An 18,936-nucleotide genomic window follows, 5' to 3' on the forward strand; every position below is an offset into this window, starting at 1 on the left:
TAATAGCAAGAGGAGTCTTTACTCATGCCATGGCAGAAGAATGATTAGAAAAGTCTCCATTGTGGACTGTACTCCTGCCATTGCTACTCATGCAGAATATTAGTGTGCTCTACTAGTATCCCCTCTGATAAGAAGTCAGGATTAAGTGTGAAACCTTTGATTCAGCAACATACTTAAGCAGCTGACCAGCAGCCATGCTGCAGTCAACCTGATGACCTCCCAGGTTTAAAGTGTGTCTCATGTTTAAGGACATTGCTGAATCAGACTTAGAACAAAGTAGTTTCAAATCTGGAAGGGGCTGTATCCAGCCTCTTGGTATTAAAATAAAACCTCTTCACAAGGGCTTGATTTTCTCCTGAGATTGGCCCAATGAAAACAAGACAATCATCCATCCACTTAAGTTATGGCCTTTAAAAAGTGATTTAAGGAACAGAAACACTATTTGAGGCTGACAAAATATCACTATGTAAAGTACAACACATTATTAATAACATATAAAAATGTAATTAAGGTTAGATACTATATCTTAAATGAACAGAAGCCAGAAGATTCAGAATCAGAACTGGACCAATGCCTGAATGTTACAGGGATATTTACACACGGGCAGATTGTAAAGCAGCCTGGCAGATCAGCAGGTGCTCAGCTACAAGAGGTCCTGACTTGAATAACTTGTTTTACTTTTCCAATTTTATGTAGTTTTATACGTGCATCCCTTTCAATTAAAAGAATTTAAGGAAAGCCTCTCATTGTACTTGGAGCAATTTCAGTTATACACCTCCATTTCCTTAGACACTTCACACAATGCCACATGATTAAAACTAATTACTCACCAAAGTAGAAAGTTATCGCTGACTTAACAGAAGAATCCTACAGACTTCCTTTGTGCAGCAGACTTTTATGCCAAACAGACTGCTAGCTTACAGGCAGCAAGTGAGGAGGGCTGTTTCATAATGCCTATCTTTTCACTGATGATCCAGCTTATTTCCCTTTTTTTTTTTTTTTTTCCTCATAGATGTTCTGAGATCTCACACTTTCAACAGGTGTAGATGCACATGACTGAAAAGGAAGCTGCCCATGAAGTAACCAATCCAGGAGTGCTCTAACTACAGCTATAGGCACCCAGCTTATAGTAAGGCTACTCCTGGGATTTTCTGTCTTCCCGAGCTTCAGGCAGACACAGTGACATTAACAATCTTCCAATTATTAGCATTGATCTCTTTCTGGTGCTGTTGCAGTATTAGGCTATATTAATCCTGTTAATTCTGAACAACTCTGGTTTTCTTGAGGTGACCCAGTGAGCAATTTCGGGTATACACCTTCATCTTCCTGAGACACAAACCTTTAGAGGATTCAGTACTGTTTTTAACTTCAACTCCTGTGTCCCAAGATTTAGTCAAATGCTGCGAGATGAAACGTGATCTATCTTGCCTTGTAGAAGTCAGCATTCCTGTTAGTCACTGAAATAGATTCTCCCTCAAAAGCCATTTCACTTTTATGTATGCTCAGGCCATAGAAAAAGGGGGTACAGAAACACAGTAGCAGTAATTATTTTTTTCTCCTTGTTTGCAGTCAACTGACACAATTTAACTGGGTGTATCCACAAAAGAACTAGAGATCAAACATGACCCAATACTGCCTGAAGTCACCTGTGTATACTGGGGTAAAACTGATTTCCTTTGCCTACTGGAGAATTAAAGACCTTCCACTGCTATCTTTGGTGTAGACGTGCTTTTTTTTCCCCATTGTGTTAACAACTGACTTACCTCCAGTAACAATCTTTTGGCTTATTTTGCACACTGTTCTTGGCAGTAATTCTCTGGCACAAAGAACAAATTAGCTTACGCTTCTTTTAACTATCTGCTCCTTTTGCTTCTGCTATAAGCCAGGCCAGTAGACCAAGAGCCCTGATTTAAGCAGGGACCATGGTTTCACTGACCCCAAAGTTGCATTCATTGCTCATGCTGCAGCTTCACTTTGATATGGAGAGACTCTGGAGGGGTGTCACTTCCATGTGGGGAGAAAACACAACTAGGTTTCCCTTCCCAGAAAGCAACAACCCCAGACACATATATAATGGAATGGATGGCAGGCGGGTAGAGGGGAAGAGGAACAAAATGGGACCATGCTCAGTTCACCTTCATCATGGCCCAACAAGACCTCTGTGCTCTTCACTGTGGCACTGGGATGTGTACTAGAGCCAGTCCACTCTGAGCTGAACAAAGGGTGTTCATAGTACTCCTCATCCGAATTGTAGGGCTCATCATCGGGCACAGACACTGAAATGGAGGGGGCCAGGTGTTTACGCCACTCCCTGCTGGCAGCAGGCCCACAGCCTGGGCAGTGGTGTAGCAGTCCCACCTTATCCTCCGCCCCTTCATCTACAAATAGACACACACAGACAAAAACTGCAGGACAGACAGACAAAGAAAAGACAAAACACGATGGATGCATGCACTAGCAACGCTAGCCACTATGTCATACTGCAGAGTGGATGAAATCAGCCACGCTACAGGTTAATGCAGGACGGAGGAATGAGGCAGCTGTGCATTTTAACACATGGGCCATGTCCAACCATCAGAATAAGTGAATTTCAAAACTATACACTCATTATTTAGAGGAACACGTATTGTACACAAACCACATCTCACAACTTGCACTGATACTCATACGTATTTTACAGCTGACCGACTGTATTAAAAACCTCTGAGGTATCCCACATAGTCATCATGTGAAGTACTTGAAAGTATAAATTTTGAAAATTCCTTTAATTAAAAAGCAAACCAGCTTACACTTTGGTCAATAGTGGGTTTATTTCTCATTGTATCTATTTCAAAATTCCCCACTTTCTTCTTTTCCCTATATATAAGTAACATTTAAACAACAAATAAAACCCTTACCCAAATAGCTAGCTACCTTTTTTCCTGATAAAGGCCACATAAAGCTGCTCACAGCAGTCTCTGTTAGTCCTATAGTTTACACTGTTGTGTCACATTTCTGTGGATGAAGTAGCTCCCACCTTGGTGTCTGCCAATGCTTTGGAACGACAGCTTTATTCACCCGTCACTGTAGCGCCACAGATAATCACACAATCATCTCAGGACTACACCAGCTACAGGGAGGGGGAGCTTGGATGTTTTTTGCAAGACAAATAAAAATAATACTGCCCAATAAAAATGACTGGGCTACCATCTGCTCGATACAAACCTAATGGCGAGACTTGAGAGCTCGTGTAGGCTAAGGTGCCCTCTCACTATGAATAAAGCTATGGAAAAGTAAACATCTAGTACTAGAGAAAATATGTTTAAGCCCATTTTCTGTGTATGACAACTGGCAGTTTGACAAACACTACCTTCACGGAGTGCCGTTAGCAGCTATCCCATTGGATTTCCTACTAGCTTCAAGAACAAGTCCGTGCTCAGTGTCCCTGGCCTTTCTCCAGGCAATTACAACTTAAAGAGTTTCTCCAGAGCCTCCAAAACTTTCCTCTTGGATCCAAAGCACTGAGTCAGAAAGCAAGGCTTTAACACAGGCAGCGTAACAGATATTAACCAGATCTCTGTGTGTGACCTGAAAACAAGATGGCTCACGAATGCTGCTTTAACCACCCTTACCCAAGTCTAGAAAGCAATTTTTATCCAAACTAATTCCATCTGTAAGACCTCTAAGGTTCTTCCTGGCAAATAACAATAAGTTTTAAGTTTCTTTCTATGGCACACTATGACAAGACAACATCTGTGTCTTTAAAAAAAGCACTGTCTGCTCTCTGCAGCAACATGGCAGCAAGTGTCCTGTAATGTAATGACATGTATTTCTTCCGCCTGGGAAAAGAATGCTGTAGTGTCAGCCCATTCAGGCTCAATCACCCACAGAAAGGAAGAAAAACTATTCCTTGATAGCAATATTAGTAGCTCCAGTATGTATCACAGTGCTGCAAAAGATAGATGACCCATGTTTCAGATTCCATGACAGCCCTGAGGCTGGCCAGGACTGGAGGCATGCTATGCACATACACAAATACCATCTACGGAACTTAATTTAAGAGACCTGTTCTCATAATTTCTTTCCGGGCACAAAGAATGCCTGAACCACCGATAGTTTAGCTGCTTCACTCTTGTAGTGGAATCCAAACCCCACATTCAGGGGTTTATGCATGCTTAAAGGAGGTAGGTGTGGAAAGATAAGCTGGCAGCCTGCTTCTGCCAAACAGCAAACTGCAGAGCATTGCAATAGGAAATGCTAAACACAGGGCTGTACCTGAGCTTCCCACCTTTCCCTAGTACTTAAGAACCAGCAGCAAGGTTGCAGGGAAGCATCTTGATCCACTTGCAATGCAGAACCCGTGGATTTCTTCTCCACAGAAGCTTCAACAAAATTCAGCCACAGATTTGAGTGGGCTCGCAGTTGCAAAAGGCTAGTTACAGGGGTGAGGACATGTCTCAAGGTGCAAGACACCAGGAATCAACCCCCTCCTAAACCTGAGAAGATTCAAAACTACAACCTCTGCTTCTTTGCAGGGTGCTCTCACACTAGTCCATGTATTACTGTGGACAAGAGTAGAAAGCGTTGACACACTTGCCACCTCTTCTACTGGAACATTGTGGAGAAAGAATGGAAGATTGGTATGTTCAGAAGCAGAACGTGGAAAAGGAGGATGTGCAAAAGGGGAGGTTCTCCTTCCAGCTGTGGGTCATACTTACCCAGGAGCCATTCAGAAGTAAAATGCATTGACAAGAGTGAAGATGAAACCCCAGGACTTCTCTATACTGATGCAAACAAGGCTGAAAAATCCCTTCTGTATAGGCTCGGAATGGATTGTAGGCAAGAAAATAGAAGCCCTGCCTCTGTTCCTTAAAACTACAGGAACTGACATCAGTAAAAATGCTTAATACATATTATTGTGATAGTCCAAAATCATTAGGAGTGCAAAGTCTAGTATTGTTTGGGGCTGTTATGTCTGTGCCTGTTATGGATTTACATTGTTTATTTATCAGTTTTAATAAAGATATTTTCAAAATTACTGCAGATAATTTCATTAACAGGATAATGATGTCTTTAAAGGAGGATATGCTTTTATTTCAGCAACAAGAAAAATCCTTTCTTTGTTATTTTAGTCCCTTCTAATAGTCCTTTTTTTCATCTCAAAGCATGGGAAAAATCCCCAGTGTATTCTGAAGTCCAAGATTAAAATGACTTCTCACAAAGGCTAATTCTGCTTTAGCTTCCAGGTATCTTTTGAAAATGCCTTTCAAGAAGTAATTTTCACTGTAAATAGAGCCATTTTTATAGGACACTTGGTTCCTTTCAGTTTGCAAAATATTCTTATTTGGCATATAAAGCCTAATCTGAAATGCCTATTTCAAAATGGAAGACAGGCCATCAAAGGCATCCTTCTATCTTGTAACATTTAGAATTTTTTTTACGTGAAGACATTGTTGACCATTGTCAAAAGGCACTGAGCACAAAAGAAATGCCAAGTTGGCAGAAGAATATCGCATCAGCCCTGCATGACCAGATATAACTGATAAAAGGATTAGACGGTACTAGGGAAAATTTCATTTCCTGAGCAAAATTATGTTACTATAGTTGAAATAAATGAAATAATTTCCATAAGGCAAATTAGTTCTCTTACCTTCTGCAGCAGTAAAAAGGGACAGGCTCATTTGAACGTTTTTCTGCAGCCAAATGAAAGACACCTACATCCACTGACTCCTTTCTCACACGAAATACACTTGACCCACAAATCTCTCTGTGTTTTCTATCTTTTTTTTTTTTTTTTTTAATTTGTGTTTGCTGCATGGCTGGCCACATCCACCTTTGTCATGTCTACAACAATGATTTCCTTCCTATTATGACTGAAGGAAGCCTCTTGGATTCAAAGCAATGCAACACACACTGACAAGTCCATTAGGAAAATGTTCTAAGAGAACAGGGAAAAAGGAGGTCTGAGGTAGATAAACATGCCAAGCGCTCACCTTTTTTGTTCAACAACTGTAGAATTGGGTTAAATTCAGAAATTGTATTCTACTGAGCAGAAAGACAGACAGACAATGTAAAGGAGCATGAGGATGGATAGCCAGATGGTATAGGGAACTGAAGGTTTAAACAAGTACAGTAAAACTGGGTCAAACCCTACTGAGGCAAACTCTTCTGAATAGGAGCTTTGTCCGAACAAAAATGACAGGTCTGGCTCACTCAAGTCAGCGAAAACTCAACTTACCCACAGAGAATAAGGACCACATCTTATAACACAGAGCTGTTAAGTGACTTGCTGAGTCATATGCACAGCTGGGAACAGCACAGTCCAGTAGTTCATAATAACCTCAAGTCGTATAGTGTTTTGCCACCTTCTTGTGTTAATACAACTAGCTAAATGGCTTCCATTTGCTTAGGGGGCAATCTACAACCTCCTGTCAATTAGTCAATACGAGTACTTTATAAAATCCTGAAATACATGCAAACAATACTGCTGATAAAAACAGTACACAAAGCTAATCCTCAACTAAGGGTAATGGAAGAACCTTGACATTGGCTTGAAGCAGAAGAACAAGCCCTTTATTGTGATATGAAAAAATCAAAAAGCATACACTGAACTAGTCAAGTGAACTATATACTAAAAATAGTGGTAAAACCCTGGTAACAATTCTAAAAGCCTTTGCTAATGCACTACTAGCTTCCTTTTCAGTTAGTACTTTTGATTGCCGTTACCTCTGGGTGATGAGTCTAGGAACCATTTTACTATTTTTTTAAAACACACAATGGGCAGATGTTTTTTAAAAAAACAACAATCAATTAATCAAATTCTTTATATTCATTACTAACCACATCCAGTAAGTATTTCCAGTACAGTGGATTGACAAATGTTGTTAGCATAGCCTGTAATTGCATTATCTCAAAAATGTTTCAGGATGGAACATGCCTAATTGCAGTGTCCTGATAAACTAAGAGTCAGACTACGTTAGCACATGAAATAGCAGCCATCCACTTGCAAAATTAATAGAGGCTCTGTGTTAAAACACCAACAAAGTTTCTTCAGCAGATGGTAAAGAAATTATTTTCATGCACTTATTTAAACAAAAAGAAAGAAAAATGCTAAAAGAAAATCCAACAAGGAAATAAATGGACACATAAAAATGCTATTGACATGGCAGAGTTCAACTGACAGTCCCCTGGAGATTCTGAACCCAAATCCTTCCCTCTTACCCACATGATACAACTCAGTTTTAACATATTGCTGTCTCCCTATACTGATGGCCTTGATGTAGCAGTCATCTTCTGTTGAACAAAGCACTGACGCACATGCTTACCATTGTGACAACTTCACTGGGATTTAGGCCTCTGCTCAAAATTAAGCCAACACTTAAGTTCTTTGCTGGAGGGGATTTTAGCAGGAGGAAAATGCAGTGATCATGGGCTACTGAAATTGAACATTCGTTGTGCAGAAGAGTAGAAATTTGCTTTGTGAGACTAGAATTTGACTCCTCCACTCTGTCTAGAACGCCCGATACACATAGGCATTGAAGCATGAATTACAGGTCAAAGACCAAAGAAATGATCCAACTCTGAATCTCCTTGCTTTCATGCATTTAAGATTCCAAAAACAAAGCTAATGGTAATTAAAAAAGCCAGCCAAACAAATCCTAAGAAAAGAAAGCTGAGCCACACTGAATCATAGTTTTGGTGACCATGTTGGGACAGCAGACATCTTGGCTCATTTTGCATATAACAGATAAAAAGGTGAGCATCACCTCCTGTTTTTTCTTTAATAGGGATGTACTTAACATATCCTGTCAGTTACCTCTGTGCATATGTGTCTACCTCACCCATGCATTGCAGCTGCTTTGCAGATGGGGAGTTACTGCTGGCGAATGCCTTATCTTTTCACATAAAGGTGCAGAAAGTATCTCCATTTTCTGATTCCCCCATCCTTTAGATTCATGTCTCATCCCTCTGCTGTCAGCTGTGTACTGCAACATCCAGAAGACCCTTACCTTCCTCCAGAGCTCCAGTCTGCTCGGAAGCTGGTGATGGAGGAGGGGAAGGAGGCAGGTTGGCTGACTCTTCAACTGCTAGAAATCAAACAGTGAAAATGAGATACAGCAATTAATTGCAGGGAGACCAATGCTTGATACAAGCTGCAGTCAGCCTGTTCTGCCCAGCTGAGAGAATTATTCAATGGGCACTTGTGCCTAGTGGATCTTCAGATAGACCCTTTCAGAATACATGGATTTTTAAAGTTAGAATAAAAGGATTTTTTTTTCAGATGATATGAATTATTTTCAAAATTCTGGTCATAGAATATAATACAAAAATCAAGTATGAAATTATCTTTTAAATCAGTATCGCCACTTAGAAAACCTTCAGTCACCCAAGGCCACAACAATAAAGCATCTGAGCGTGAGAGATTTTATAAATTCACGCTGACTGTCAGAAACTGGCATCCAATCTCTTGAATTTACCTTGAGTACACGAACAAAAAACATTCTGCATGCTCTTTTTTCTTTTTCTTCTGCTAAGTTCAAGGTTAATCACAGAATACATGCAAATACTGCTTGTCTAAATACAAAAGACATCAGCATAGGGAACTTACGTCAGCCATGACATAACAGTGATTCAGCTGAGCAAGGCACAGTGAAATCTTAGATGCACTTAGGCTAGGTTTTAGATTCATTCCCAGTCACGAGACTAGATGCTGAATCCAGATGATGTTTCTTCAATTATTTAATTCAAGGACGATGAAATCCTAAACAAACTGCTTCTTAAATGAACTCAGCATAATCTCTGCATCTGATTTCATAGCTATCACTTTGAGAATTTTTTTTCTTTAGAAAGAGATCCACTACTGGGGCTTAACCAATGTTTTGTTTTGTTTTGTTTTAAATAAATTAACAATCTGTTTTAACAGATCTGTCTTATAAATGGCAGTTTCTGATTCAGGGCTTCTTCCCAAGCATAGAAAGGCCAGTTTCAAAGCCCCAGTACAATTTGCCAGGCCTCCTTCTATTGATTTCAGTGTGGTTTGGAAGAGACCCTTATGTGACTTGTCCTTAAGATGTGCTGTCCAGGAAGAGAGTATTTGTATCTTCATCACAGTGCAATTCTACCCACACTTATTTAACAGTCACTGACCACAGGAACTGTAACACCAACAGTTGGTAACTTAAGACATACATCTCACAATAATTTTAAAATGTCTTCTCCAACTACATGGAAGTGAATATCCATTTAGCCTCACCCAGGCTCCAGTGAAGAAATCTGTGCTCAAATATGTATGAAGTGCTTTGCAGAATTGGGGTCTTCCATGTAAAATTGAGTCTCTGTAAAGATGGGAATTACTAAGCAACACATCTCCCTGCTGCAGTTCAAAATTAGTTCAATGAAGCAAAAGACCTTGGGAACCAAATTTCTAACAAATATTCTAAATTACTCACTGATTTTAATTCATGCCTAAGCAGGGTCCAGCCACTGTACCAAACAAAGCACAGTGACTGTGGGGAAAATACCACAAGGCATTACTTTGATTTGATCACAATGTGCATGCATTCAGCAGAACTTATCCTGGGGCAGGCTTGCAAGACTTACCCTACCTCAGGACAGAGTATGGCCTTTGGTGTATGTGTTTTGAGCTACTGTGGAAGTTTTCTGGCAGGGAGTAATCACTGCAGGTACGAATGGCTGTATACTTACTTACCTACACACACATACTTGTATTTCAGAGAGACATTTCAGAAAGGAGCCAGCAGGAGGATGGGGACACAGCATGGACCAGTGGCAGTGGTACCATTCCCAGTCTGGACCACTGGCATTTGCTTCTACCATGTGTAATTCCCTCTCCCACAATCTCCCCTCACCCTGCCTGGCTGCTAACCCCTCTCCCACCTTCACCCGGTGTGCCCCATTCCTCTCTGCTTCCTGTTGAGGTGCTCCTCCTCCATCTTTTTGAGTAGCTACCATCCAACCAGTGAAACCTCACTTTCTTTTTATATGTCTCTCCTCTAATCTTTGCCTCTTCAGACATTAATCTTTCTCTCTCACGTTGTACATGGCTGAACACAAACAGACTCCGAGTGCTGCTGGATCCCACCAAACACGATGACAAAACCACTACCACCAATTACATTCACAGCTGTGCCACTCAGGAGTCAGAAACCAGGTGGAGAACTGCTGTTAGAGCAAACAGTGGATGAGACGGTCACCGGGCCATGAAGAACTGAGGCAACAAGGATACCACTATTATTATGTGGTTCCAGCATTTATCCAGTGGTGCTGCAGTTTACCCATGACCATAACCTATGTGAATACACAGCTGTAACTGTTTTTTGTAATACATACATATAATATTAGCAGACACAAGGATACTTTGAACATTCTTTGTCTTGTTTTACCTAAAGGTAGTGGTCCAGGCTGATCTTTGTGCTGGGCTTCTTTTTCCTGTTCGCCTTTCAGGACTGCTACAGCTTCAGCTGTTACTACTTGTACTATCCTTGCAGACACTTCTTCTGTGGCAGCAGCAAAGGTAGAAAAAACAAAGAAAAGTATGCTAATGAAATGATGTTTTAAAATTATAAAGATTAGCTTAAACAATAAGAAATGGAGGCTGACTTAATTTTAGAAGGTAATCTTTTTCCCTGAAATATAAGCAAATCATTGAAAATAAAATAGAAGGACCAGATATTCCAAAGATCTTGGTGGAAAATGCTGAGTCTTATAAAACCCAGGACCCCAGCCTTTACAGTAAGATGCACAAAGAGTCATTATTAAATGCTCTTTCTGTTAGGGACAATGTGAAGCAACTGCAAAATTTTAAGATTATCATTTATTAAATGTCTAGAAATTTATTTTGCAGGTACTGTTTTGCAAACAGGGGTAGAACAGCCAGCTGAGTAATGGTATTTCTTGACATTTAAGCTGCATTTTAAGAATGCATTTTAGCTGCATTCTTACATGCACTTTGGATGATATTTCCTCCTTATCAGCACACAGTTAGTATGCATTAAAGGCACTTCCCAGACAGACACCTATGGTGATGAGGGACTTGAAAAAGAAGGGCCAAATAACATTTCTGTATGATTAAAATGTATACTTTGTCCTCTTCACCCCTTTTAAGACTGCAACACAAAGCTTTATTTAAACAGTATGTCTGCAGAGGGATCGGGGAGGATAACACTTGTTTGGTGGGATGGGCTCTCAGGCCCTGGTCCTGGACACAGGCTTGGCTCCCAGCTGCTCGCTCTCGCTATGCTTGGCACAGGGAAGGGGGACTCACATGGAGCTGGCTGAGGTGTTGCACGCTTGACAGACCTGGGTGCCACAGGACCCGTGCTTCACTCTGCCCCACCACCCTCAACGAGTGGCATACCCGAGAGAGGCTGAGGAACTAGGTGCTCTGGTGAGTGGAGGATGGCGGTGAGACCGCCCAGGGAGTAAATACTTCCAAATTGAGAAATTGTATCTCATCTCGGCTCTAGACCCACTCAAAGGTACGGTGAAATGTCATTGGGCACACAACCACCTGTGGAAGTAAACCAGAGAGGTTTCCTGCCCTAGGGGCAGTTCAGGCACCTTCAATCTAGCAAATCAAGGAATTAAGGGTTGGTCCAGCAGAACCACCTACAGAAGAATTCAGAGAAAAAGGGGTTTTTTTCTTATCTGTGTATTAGCCCACTCTTCCTTACTCATTAATCAACATATTCCTCCCTCTCATAGCCAAACTCAGTGGAAATAAACCCCTTCACTCTCCAGCTATTTCTGAGTTGTTTCAAATGCAGGGTGCTGGGACCCGAACAGGGAGCCAAGCCCTAGGGAAGGCAACAAGCTTGCACAGCCGTGCGCCCACCAGCTGCACGGCTGGGCACACACCTGAAAACAGAGCAAGATTTTCAGGGCTGCTCCATCCCTCACATGGAGACAGAGGTTTCTAATGGCAGATAGCAATACACCCTGCTCCTGCCAGGAGACACTTGCAGAGCCCCCATTAATCACCATCCAGAGGACAGAAATAAAAGCTCTCTGCTCACCCATTACTGCATTCTTCAAACAAGGACCGGCTGGGAAGGGGAAGCATATTTAAATCAGTGCCCCACAGGTAACTTTACAGCAACCACCTTAGCAAGGGAAACTGTCCATTAGATTAATAATGATGATTTCTTCTCACAGTTAGTACTCTTACAGAATTCCTTTGTACTTTTAATGTAAAGTTATTCCTCTTAATTTGCCCTGTAGAAAAGCTGATTTTTTTCCTCCCAAAAATCATAGATGTGAATTACTTGACTTTGACAGGTGTGTTTGTCTAAAAACAAAGTGCTATGTTAATCTCTCTTTTGCACAAGCTATGTAATGAGATATTAAAAAAAAATCCACCCACAGGCAAAGAACATTCAAAATTGTTGGTATTTGTATCTTACAATTCACTTCTCTCCTGACTGGTCGCCAGGAAGGCAGTGACTGCAGTAGTTTTATTGGCTGTGGCCACTAGCAAGAGTAGATGGATGTATATGTCAGAACACCTACCTAGCAATGAAAAAAATAAGCTGATTTAAAAAACTGCTAGCCCAAGAATACTTGCAAAGGATAAATTCAGACTAGAAATCTGAAGACACTGCTTTCTTACTGTCAGGGGTGTTAAGTTCTGGCAGTCTTCCACACAGCAGGAAACAACTCACCTGGTTTTGAGATGGAGCTCAATACATTTATGAAAAGGCCTACATATGATATAGGTGCCTGTATTAGCAGCCAGATTGCAAGTGGCAGCTCTAGTCCTCTGTCCCTCTATTCAACAACATGTCCCTAGTATGAAATGAAACTCCATTTTGTTGTTAAGTAGATCTAATTGAGCACCATAACCCCATAAATCGAGTCATGCCTGTGGCTAGTCCTATGAGCCAAAGAACAGGCATACTGATTTAAAGCCCATCAGTCTTCCCAGCTGCCTTTCAAGACCCTGCACCTCATTTTGGGGCTTTTCAAATTTCCCCTGCTTCCACGCCTGCTGGATGCCTGGGGGTGCTTCTTGGCACCTCTTGGTTCCTTCTTCTTGTGAGAAACATGCAACAGATACCTCACAGACCCTCAAAGACCGTCCCGTGGTGCTGCTGCTGCAGAGCAGTGGACCAGACACAAATAGTCCCCTGGAATCATTACAGGTCCTGACAATTCCCTGTGTTGTGAGGCACACACAGACTGCAAAGCACAAGCGATACAGGGGAAAACTGAGAGAATGAACCTGTGGCTTGGCCCATCCTCTTCCTGCAGACACGTGATAACCTCTCTCACGCCACACCATGCAGGTGGCGTGCTGCAGCACCTTGCATGGGTGGGACATGCGGGTAGGAAACAAACCACTCTTCCATAAAGCGTCCTTTGATACTTGGTATGTTCCTGTTCAGATTCTGCTCTTTCAGAACAGGAAAGAGTAGCGCACCAACAGCTTTGGTGAGCACAGAGAAGGTCACAGAGCTTCACAGTGTACCACACACAACTCCAGAAAACACCATGCTGACTGCCACCACCACTTTACACCTGGAGGATGTGACATGTGAGCCTTCTGTCAAAATTTCCACGCATCTACTAATCACAACACTACTGACAAAAGTAACGTCATCAAGTCTGTTGCTCAGATGAACAAGTCAAGACTCAATTAGGAAGACTGTTAGAAGAATCAATTTTTTAAGCTTATTTTCACAGGAAATTTTAAGAAAAGGCTCCAATTAATTTTTCAGATATAGAATATGCAAATGTATACCAGATTTAGTACCCTGGAGCATATCCAAAGGAAACCCACTCAGTCACTGGCCTTCCATCACCCAAGCTACTGCGAGCCTCCTCCCAGCAAGGTAAGACAAATCCCTATTAAAAATGGTCTCCTTTGTTACAGAATTTATACTTGTTCATATCCAGCCTGGTTCGGGGCTGCAAATGGGGTCTCCAAGGCTGGAAGACAGTTCCCACCCTCTCAGCTCTCTGCCTGATTTAATTTGCTTGGGGAAAAGATAATGTTCCATAGGGGGATATGGCTGGGGGTGAAGGGTTGCCTCCTGAAAAATGGAAAATTCAATTTCAGGCTATGCAAATTAAGTAAAGAAAAATACAAATGGCCTCTGGTTTTTGTGTGGTGGTTTGGGGTTTTTTGTTGTTGTTTGGCTGGGTTTTTTTAAACCAAGAAAGGCTCACTTCTGAACACTGTTGATGGGTATTTTGGGTGACAGAGGAAGCACAGGCAGTTCGCCAGAAAAGCAGTGCTTTTGCTATACATGACTGCTGCAAAAGGACAGACATTTTTGTACTAATGGACACTATAAATAGCAGATCCGATGGGTAAGTCAAATCCTCACAGGGCAGCTATTGAGACTCTTCATAGAAGTTTCCTTACGGTTCAGTTAAAGTTCAAGGAAGGCTAATGATAAAGAACAAAAAAAGAAAGAGAAGAGTTAGTCAGCCTGGATCCCAGGCAAATTCTTCACAGCCTAAAAGCTCTGGATTCATCAGACAGAGTTTTGCTTGTAGAGATTTATTTTCCTCACTTTAAGCAGGTAGACATTCTCTGACTCTACTTTGTGCCACAAAAATGGCACTAACAAATAACAAGTAACACGAAATACATGTTTCTTAAAGGGAACAAAGACCTTGGCTTCACATGAGACTCCAGCACAATGAACGGCAACAATGCTTTCCTTTGCATTTTGCGGAGAGTAAAATGCGGCTCCTTTTTACCAAGATGTCAGCTGCCCATGATACAGGACACAGACTGAGTCTCCCAGTTTGATTTCAGGGAATGTGGTACCGAAAAGTACAGGTGGTCCTCAAATGTGATGTCCATAACAGACAGGAGATATTATGAAAGACCCTCAGCACGAGCTTTCAAAAGCCCCAGCAATGAGCAGGCTGAGCCGAGAAGCCAGGAGCTAACACACAAGGATGGTGATTCTACCACTCCCTTAAAGGTTATCACTTCAGACCAAGCTCCAAGAGGGCTGTCAGGTCAAGCCTGCCCCATTGCTACTAATGCCATGGCTGCTCTCTGGTAGGAACAGAGGACTCTGCTCTGCTGAGAGGGCAGGCATTTGTCTTGGGCACTATGCTAATTTAAACCAAAGTTAAAACTCAAACCAGTAAGCACACTCTGCTCCTGGTTTTGGAAGCCAGCCCGGTTCTTCTACAAGGTGTGACAAATCCTAGAATGCCAAATCGGGACATCTGGAGTCCCTCTGCCCCACAGATCACTCAGGGACACAAACACTTTCAGAGCACTGGGATGCACAGGAGATGCTGAACCAGCTGCTGATAGTATGGGGAGCCGCAGCCTCTCCTCTTTGCTGTGTTTAGAAGGCCTGGTGCCTCCAAAAGCTGCAGCCCCTCTCATAAGCACACCCAAGGGCAAAACAGGGGCCCAATCCCCACGCCAGCTTGCTCTAGCACCGATTTTTAAACAGCAGTAGGCATCATCCAGCCACTGCCTCCAGACACCTGAGAGAGCCCCCCTTCACTGACAGAGACTCAACCAGGGGCCGTTAAAGCAAGGTTACATGCCAAACATAGCTACAGCAGAGCCAAAGATCTGGGATCAGACCCTGTAGAAGGCCCTGTAGATGTTGTGCCAAAGCCCTCTTTCATTTCTTGTTGATGCTGCTGCGGTTGTCAATGGACTGCAGATGTCTCCACTGGCACTTGAATCCATTACTCACAGTAATTTCATTTCCCAGGAAACCTTTCCAGTCCATTAAGTTTTTTAACAGACAGGTTTACCAGCCCCAGAGACAGATGTATGGATGGTGGCAAGAGCCTTTAAAAAAGGTGTCTGAGCTTTCACCAAATATTTCCAGAAAACTGTTAGAAATAATCGGCAACTATAAAAGCAAGAGCAAAAATTAGCTCTGTGACACATCTCCGCAGTGATGTACGGTGTCTGTTCCCTTTGTACCCTTTTTAATGGTTTTCCTTCAGCCTCAGGCACTTTTTCTCTTCCAACCTACCATAACCTCAGGCTCAATCCGTTGAGGAGCTGATTTTGCTATTAACACCACTTCCTAGGTGAAACTGCTCAGGCTCAGACATTTGCCTCTGACAGCCCTCATCCAGCAGTACCTTTTACCTTCTCCTCTCTCCCTCCTACCCCTCTATGCAATGCTGTATTATTATTCTGAGAATTGTTTTTGACATGAGAAACCTTCTATAGGCGGGGGTCATGGCATCTTCCTGCCTCACAGGTATGTGTGCTGGCACAGCGGCATCGATCCTGCCGGCAGATGAACTGGGGCTGGTACAGCTCGCCCTGGGGAACAGAGAGCCTGTCACCTCACATAACAGTGTCAGTTGATTTCTCAGGCCAGAGTTGCCCCGGTCAGACCAGAGTCTGTATCCCCAGCTCTTACTCTCCTTCCCTGACCATAGTTGCCTGTGTTTTGTTACTGCCATTCAGTCAGTTCACTCAGCCCACCTATCTATCGCTTCTTGCCACCTGAGCACCCATTTCACAACAGGGACAGCTCCTTCCAAAAAGAAAAAGCATTTCGTGTCCCCACAATTTCACTGGGACACTCTTCCCAGACTGCAGCAGCATCACACCCTGCTCCTTCTAGCAACAGCTCTATCCGATACCACTACAGTGGCAGCGGATCTTGAGTTTGCTGTAGCCATGGAAGATGCCATCTGGTCTCTGTAAAGCAGAACTTGTTTAAGGCATAGACAAAGTTTAACATGCTGGAACCACACGGCACAACAAATGCTCCAGGACAAAACCGAAGGAAAGGGATGATAGGGAGGGACAGAGAAGAGGAGACTGAAATTTGCATCAAAATTTCACGTGCATTCATAGTGTCATCCCTCAGACACCTACCAAGAAAATTAACAGTGAGTTCGGTTAAAGCAAAGGGTAATTAACACTCCTGGAGCACTGAGGCTAAAACAGGGATAAAGAAAGATGCAAACAGATGGAAAGGATAAATTAATATGTTTCATTAATTTAGCTACATTTTAGGGAAGAAACACAGGCAGAGCACAGCAAAAGGATTAGCTACATGTGTGCTTGCAGAATTGGGAAAACAAAGCAATTTCAGTCAAAATGTGCCTGTCAAAATCCCCAGTAGGGTGCAGAGCAGTTTCCAAGGTAACCAGCACTAATTGTTGGCACAGTGGAATTGAGTCAACAACAGAAGCACAGACCAACCTGCTCTGCTTAGTGAGGCAAAATACCCCAAATATATTCCTGCAGAAAGGAAAGATACAAAGTGGCTATTTGCCATCTTTGACAATTTGAAAAGCAAACAGGACCTATGGATTTTTTGCCCCCCGGGTACTGCAATTCCGAGTGCAGCAGGACTACAAACCAAATAGCTATTCGATTTGTTTAGAGGCATTAGCCAGTACCCTAAGGACAGGTCCTGAATTCATGCTCAGCTCTCCTGGTAGCTGGTGGACAACTCTTGTTTCAGTCAAGACTGCTGAAATGCTGGGGGAAAATGAACTGGGCTTCACCCAGTGAGTGGTATTTCTGATAGAAAAATCAGACACTGGGATCATGACAACTCTAAGTACTGCCTTTTGCACTTGGGTTAAAACAGAAATGCACAGCAGCAATCAAAGCAGCATGAATAAGTTATATAAAACCCAAATAATGCCAACAGATTAGTGCTTGCAATTGAAGAAAAAAGCAGTAACACAGCTTTACAGAATTCAATATTTGCTCTCAAATGGCTTTGTGTAAATATTTTGCTGTAAGTAGGTCCTTGATCTGGATGTTGGCAATATCAACAGTAATTGGCAGGAGGTATGAAGGCAAGTAATGGGAACATCAGCTTTTAAATTACATGAAAACACAACACAACTGACAAGTAAAATTTCCCTAATAAAGTTGTTGAATTTAAGCTACTGCAGCATCAATGAGGATAGTGACAGATTAATTTAATCACCAGGATTTACTAGCTAACCAACTGAACAGGTCAGAAAAGGTTTGTGTTTTGGGAAAGAAAGAGCTTTGATTGTTTAATGCATTGAAACACAAAGGTATGAACATTCAGATTACCTTTGGGGAAAGACGTATCGCAATGATTATGTGTAAAGAGCATGTACGGGGGAGCTACAGCTGGATACCCAACACAGCAGCTTCATGCCCTGGTGTGCCCCACAGCAAACAGCTTACACCTCTGTGTTTTGGGGTACTTCAGGTATTAAACAGACCCTTCTACCTTCTCCTTAAACTCAAGATTGTAAATCTGAATCGCCATTATCCAGCCCCTTAACATATCTGCTTTATTACAGAGTAAATCTGTTGCAATACTGGTGTCCTCGCTGCAGCTGAGCTGTGTCGGACCGGTTGTGCTCTGGCACAAGCAAATAAGGAAGCTGGATGACGGCTTGTCCATGCACCCCTGGCTGCTCCGCAGCATTCAGCCCAGGGTCGGGCTGCCTGTCCTCGGACCACTTCCACACCTTCTGCATGTACTTCAGCTCCACTACCCTGACTGCATTTTCCTGATCACCCTCTTCAGCCAGAGAGCTGGACAGATAGTCCAAATGTCCAAGGCACTCAAGTGGCAAAATCCAAAGCGACTCATGCTAGGAGCCAGGAGCAATTCTGACAGTTCCAGTGAGCCCCCCCCCCAGCTCCCCAACACCCCAGTGCACGTTCATTAGGCAGAGGCCTCTGCCACACTGTCTAGCAGCTGTAGAACAAAACACCAAGGGATCAGTCCCCACATCCTCCCTCCCTTGAAATATGAAAGACCGTTAAAAAGTAGTCATACAAATGTCACTACAATAAGGCAATGCTTTTAAAATGAGCCCTCATTACTGCAAATACTTACTCCCTGTGCATCTCCTGAGTCGCATCTTCTTAAGTTTACTGCCTGGAACAAAATATTTACTACTGTCAGCATTTCCCAGCCAAGTCAGAGGTGGGAAAAGCTAATCAGTTATGTTTTGTCTGATGCATCAGCAACACAATTT

The 18,936-nt window shown here is 42.5% G+C and overlaps 1 protein-coding gene across 48 annotated transcripts in view; it reads right to left on the bottom strand.

Moving 5' to 3' along the window:
- The window catches only part of MAP2 (microtubule associated protein 2), a 238,206-nt gene that overhangs the window by 42,505 nt on the left and 176,765 nt on the right, over positions 1-18,936 (bottom strand). For 38 of the 48 annotated variants that reach the window (XM_049813666.1, XM_049813594.1, XM_049813586.1 and 35 more), the window contains 2 exons: positions 10,383-10,496; positions 7,989-8,066 (listed from right to left, as the gene is read on the bottom strand). In XM_049813666.1, coding sequence (XP_049669623.1) covers positions 7,989-8,066; positions 10,383-10,496 — 192 coding nt within the window. The remainder of the gene's footprint in view (positions 1-7,988; positions 8,067-10,382; positions 10,497-18,936) is intronic. The other 10 variants (XM_049813935.1, XM_049813777.1, XM_049813924.1 and 7 more) reach the window with 2 other exon arrangements.

Source organism: Accipiter gentilis, chromosome 1 (genome assembly GCF_929443795.1).
Source record: "Accipiter gentilis chromosome 1, bAccGen1.1, whole genome shotgun sequence".
Taxonomy (NCBI): Eukaryota; Metazoa; Chordata; class Aves; order Accipitriformes; family Accipitridae; genus Astur; species Astur gentilis.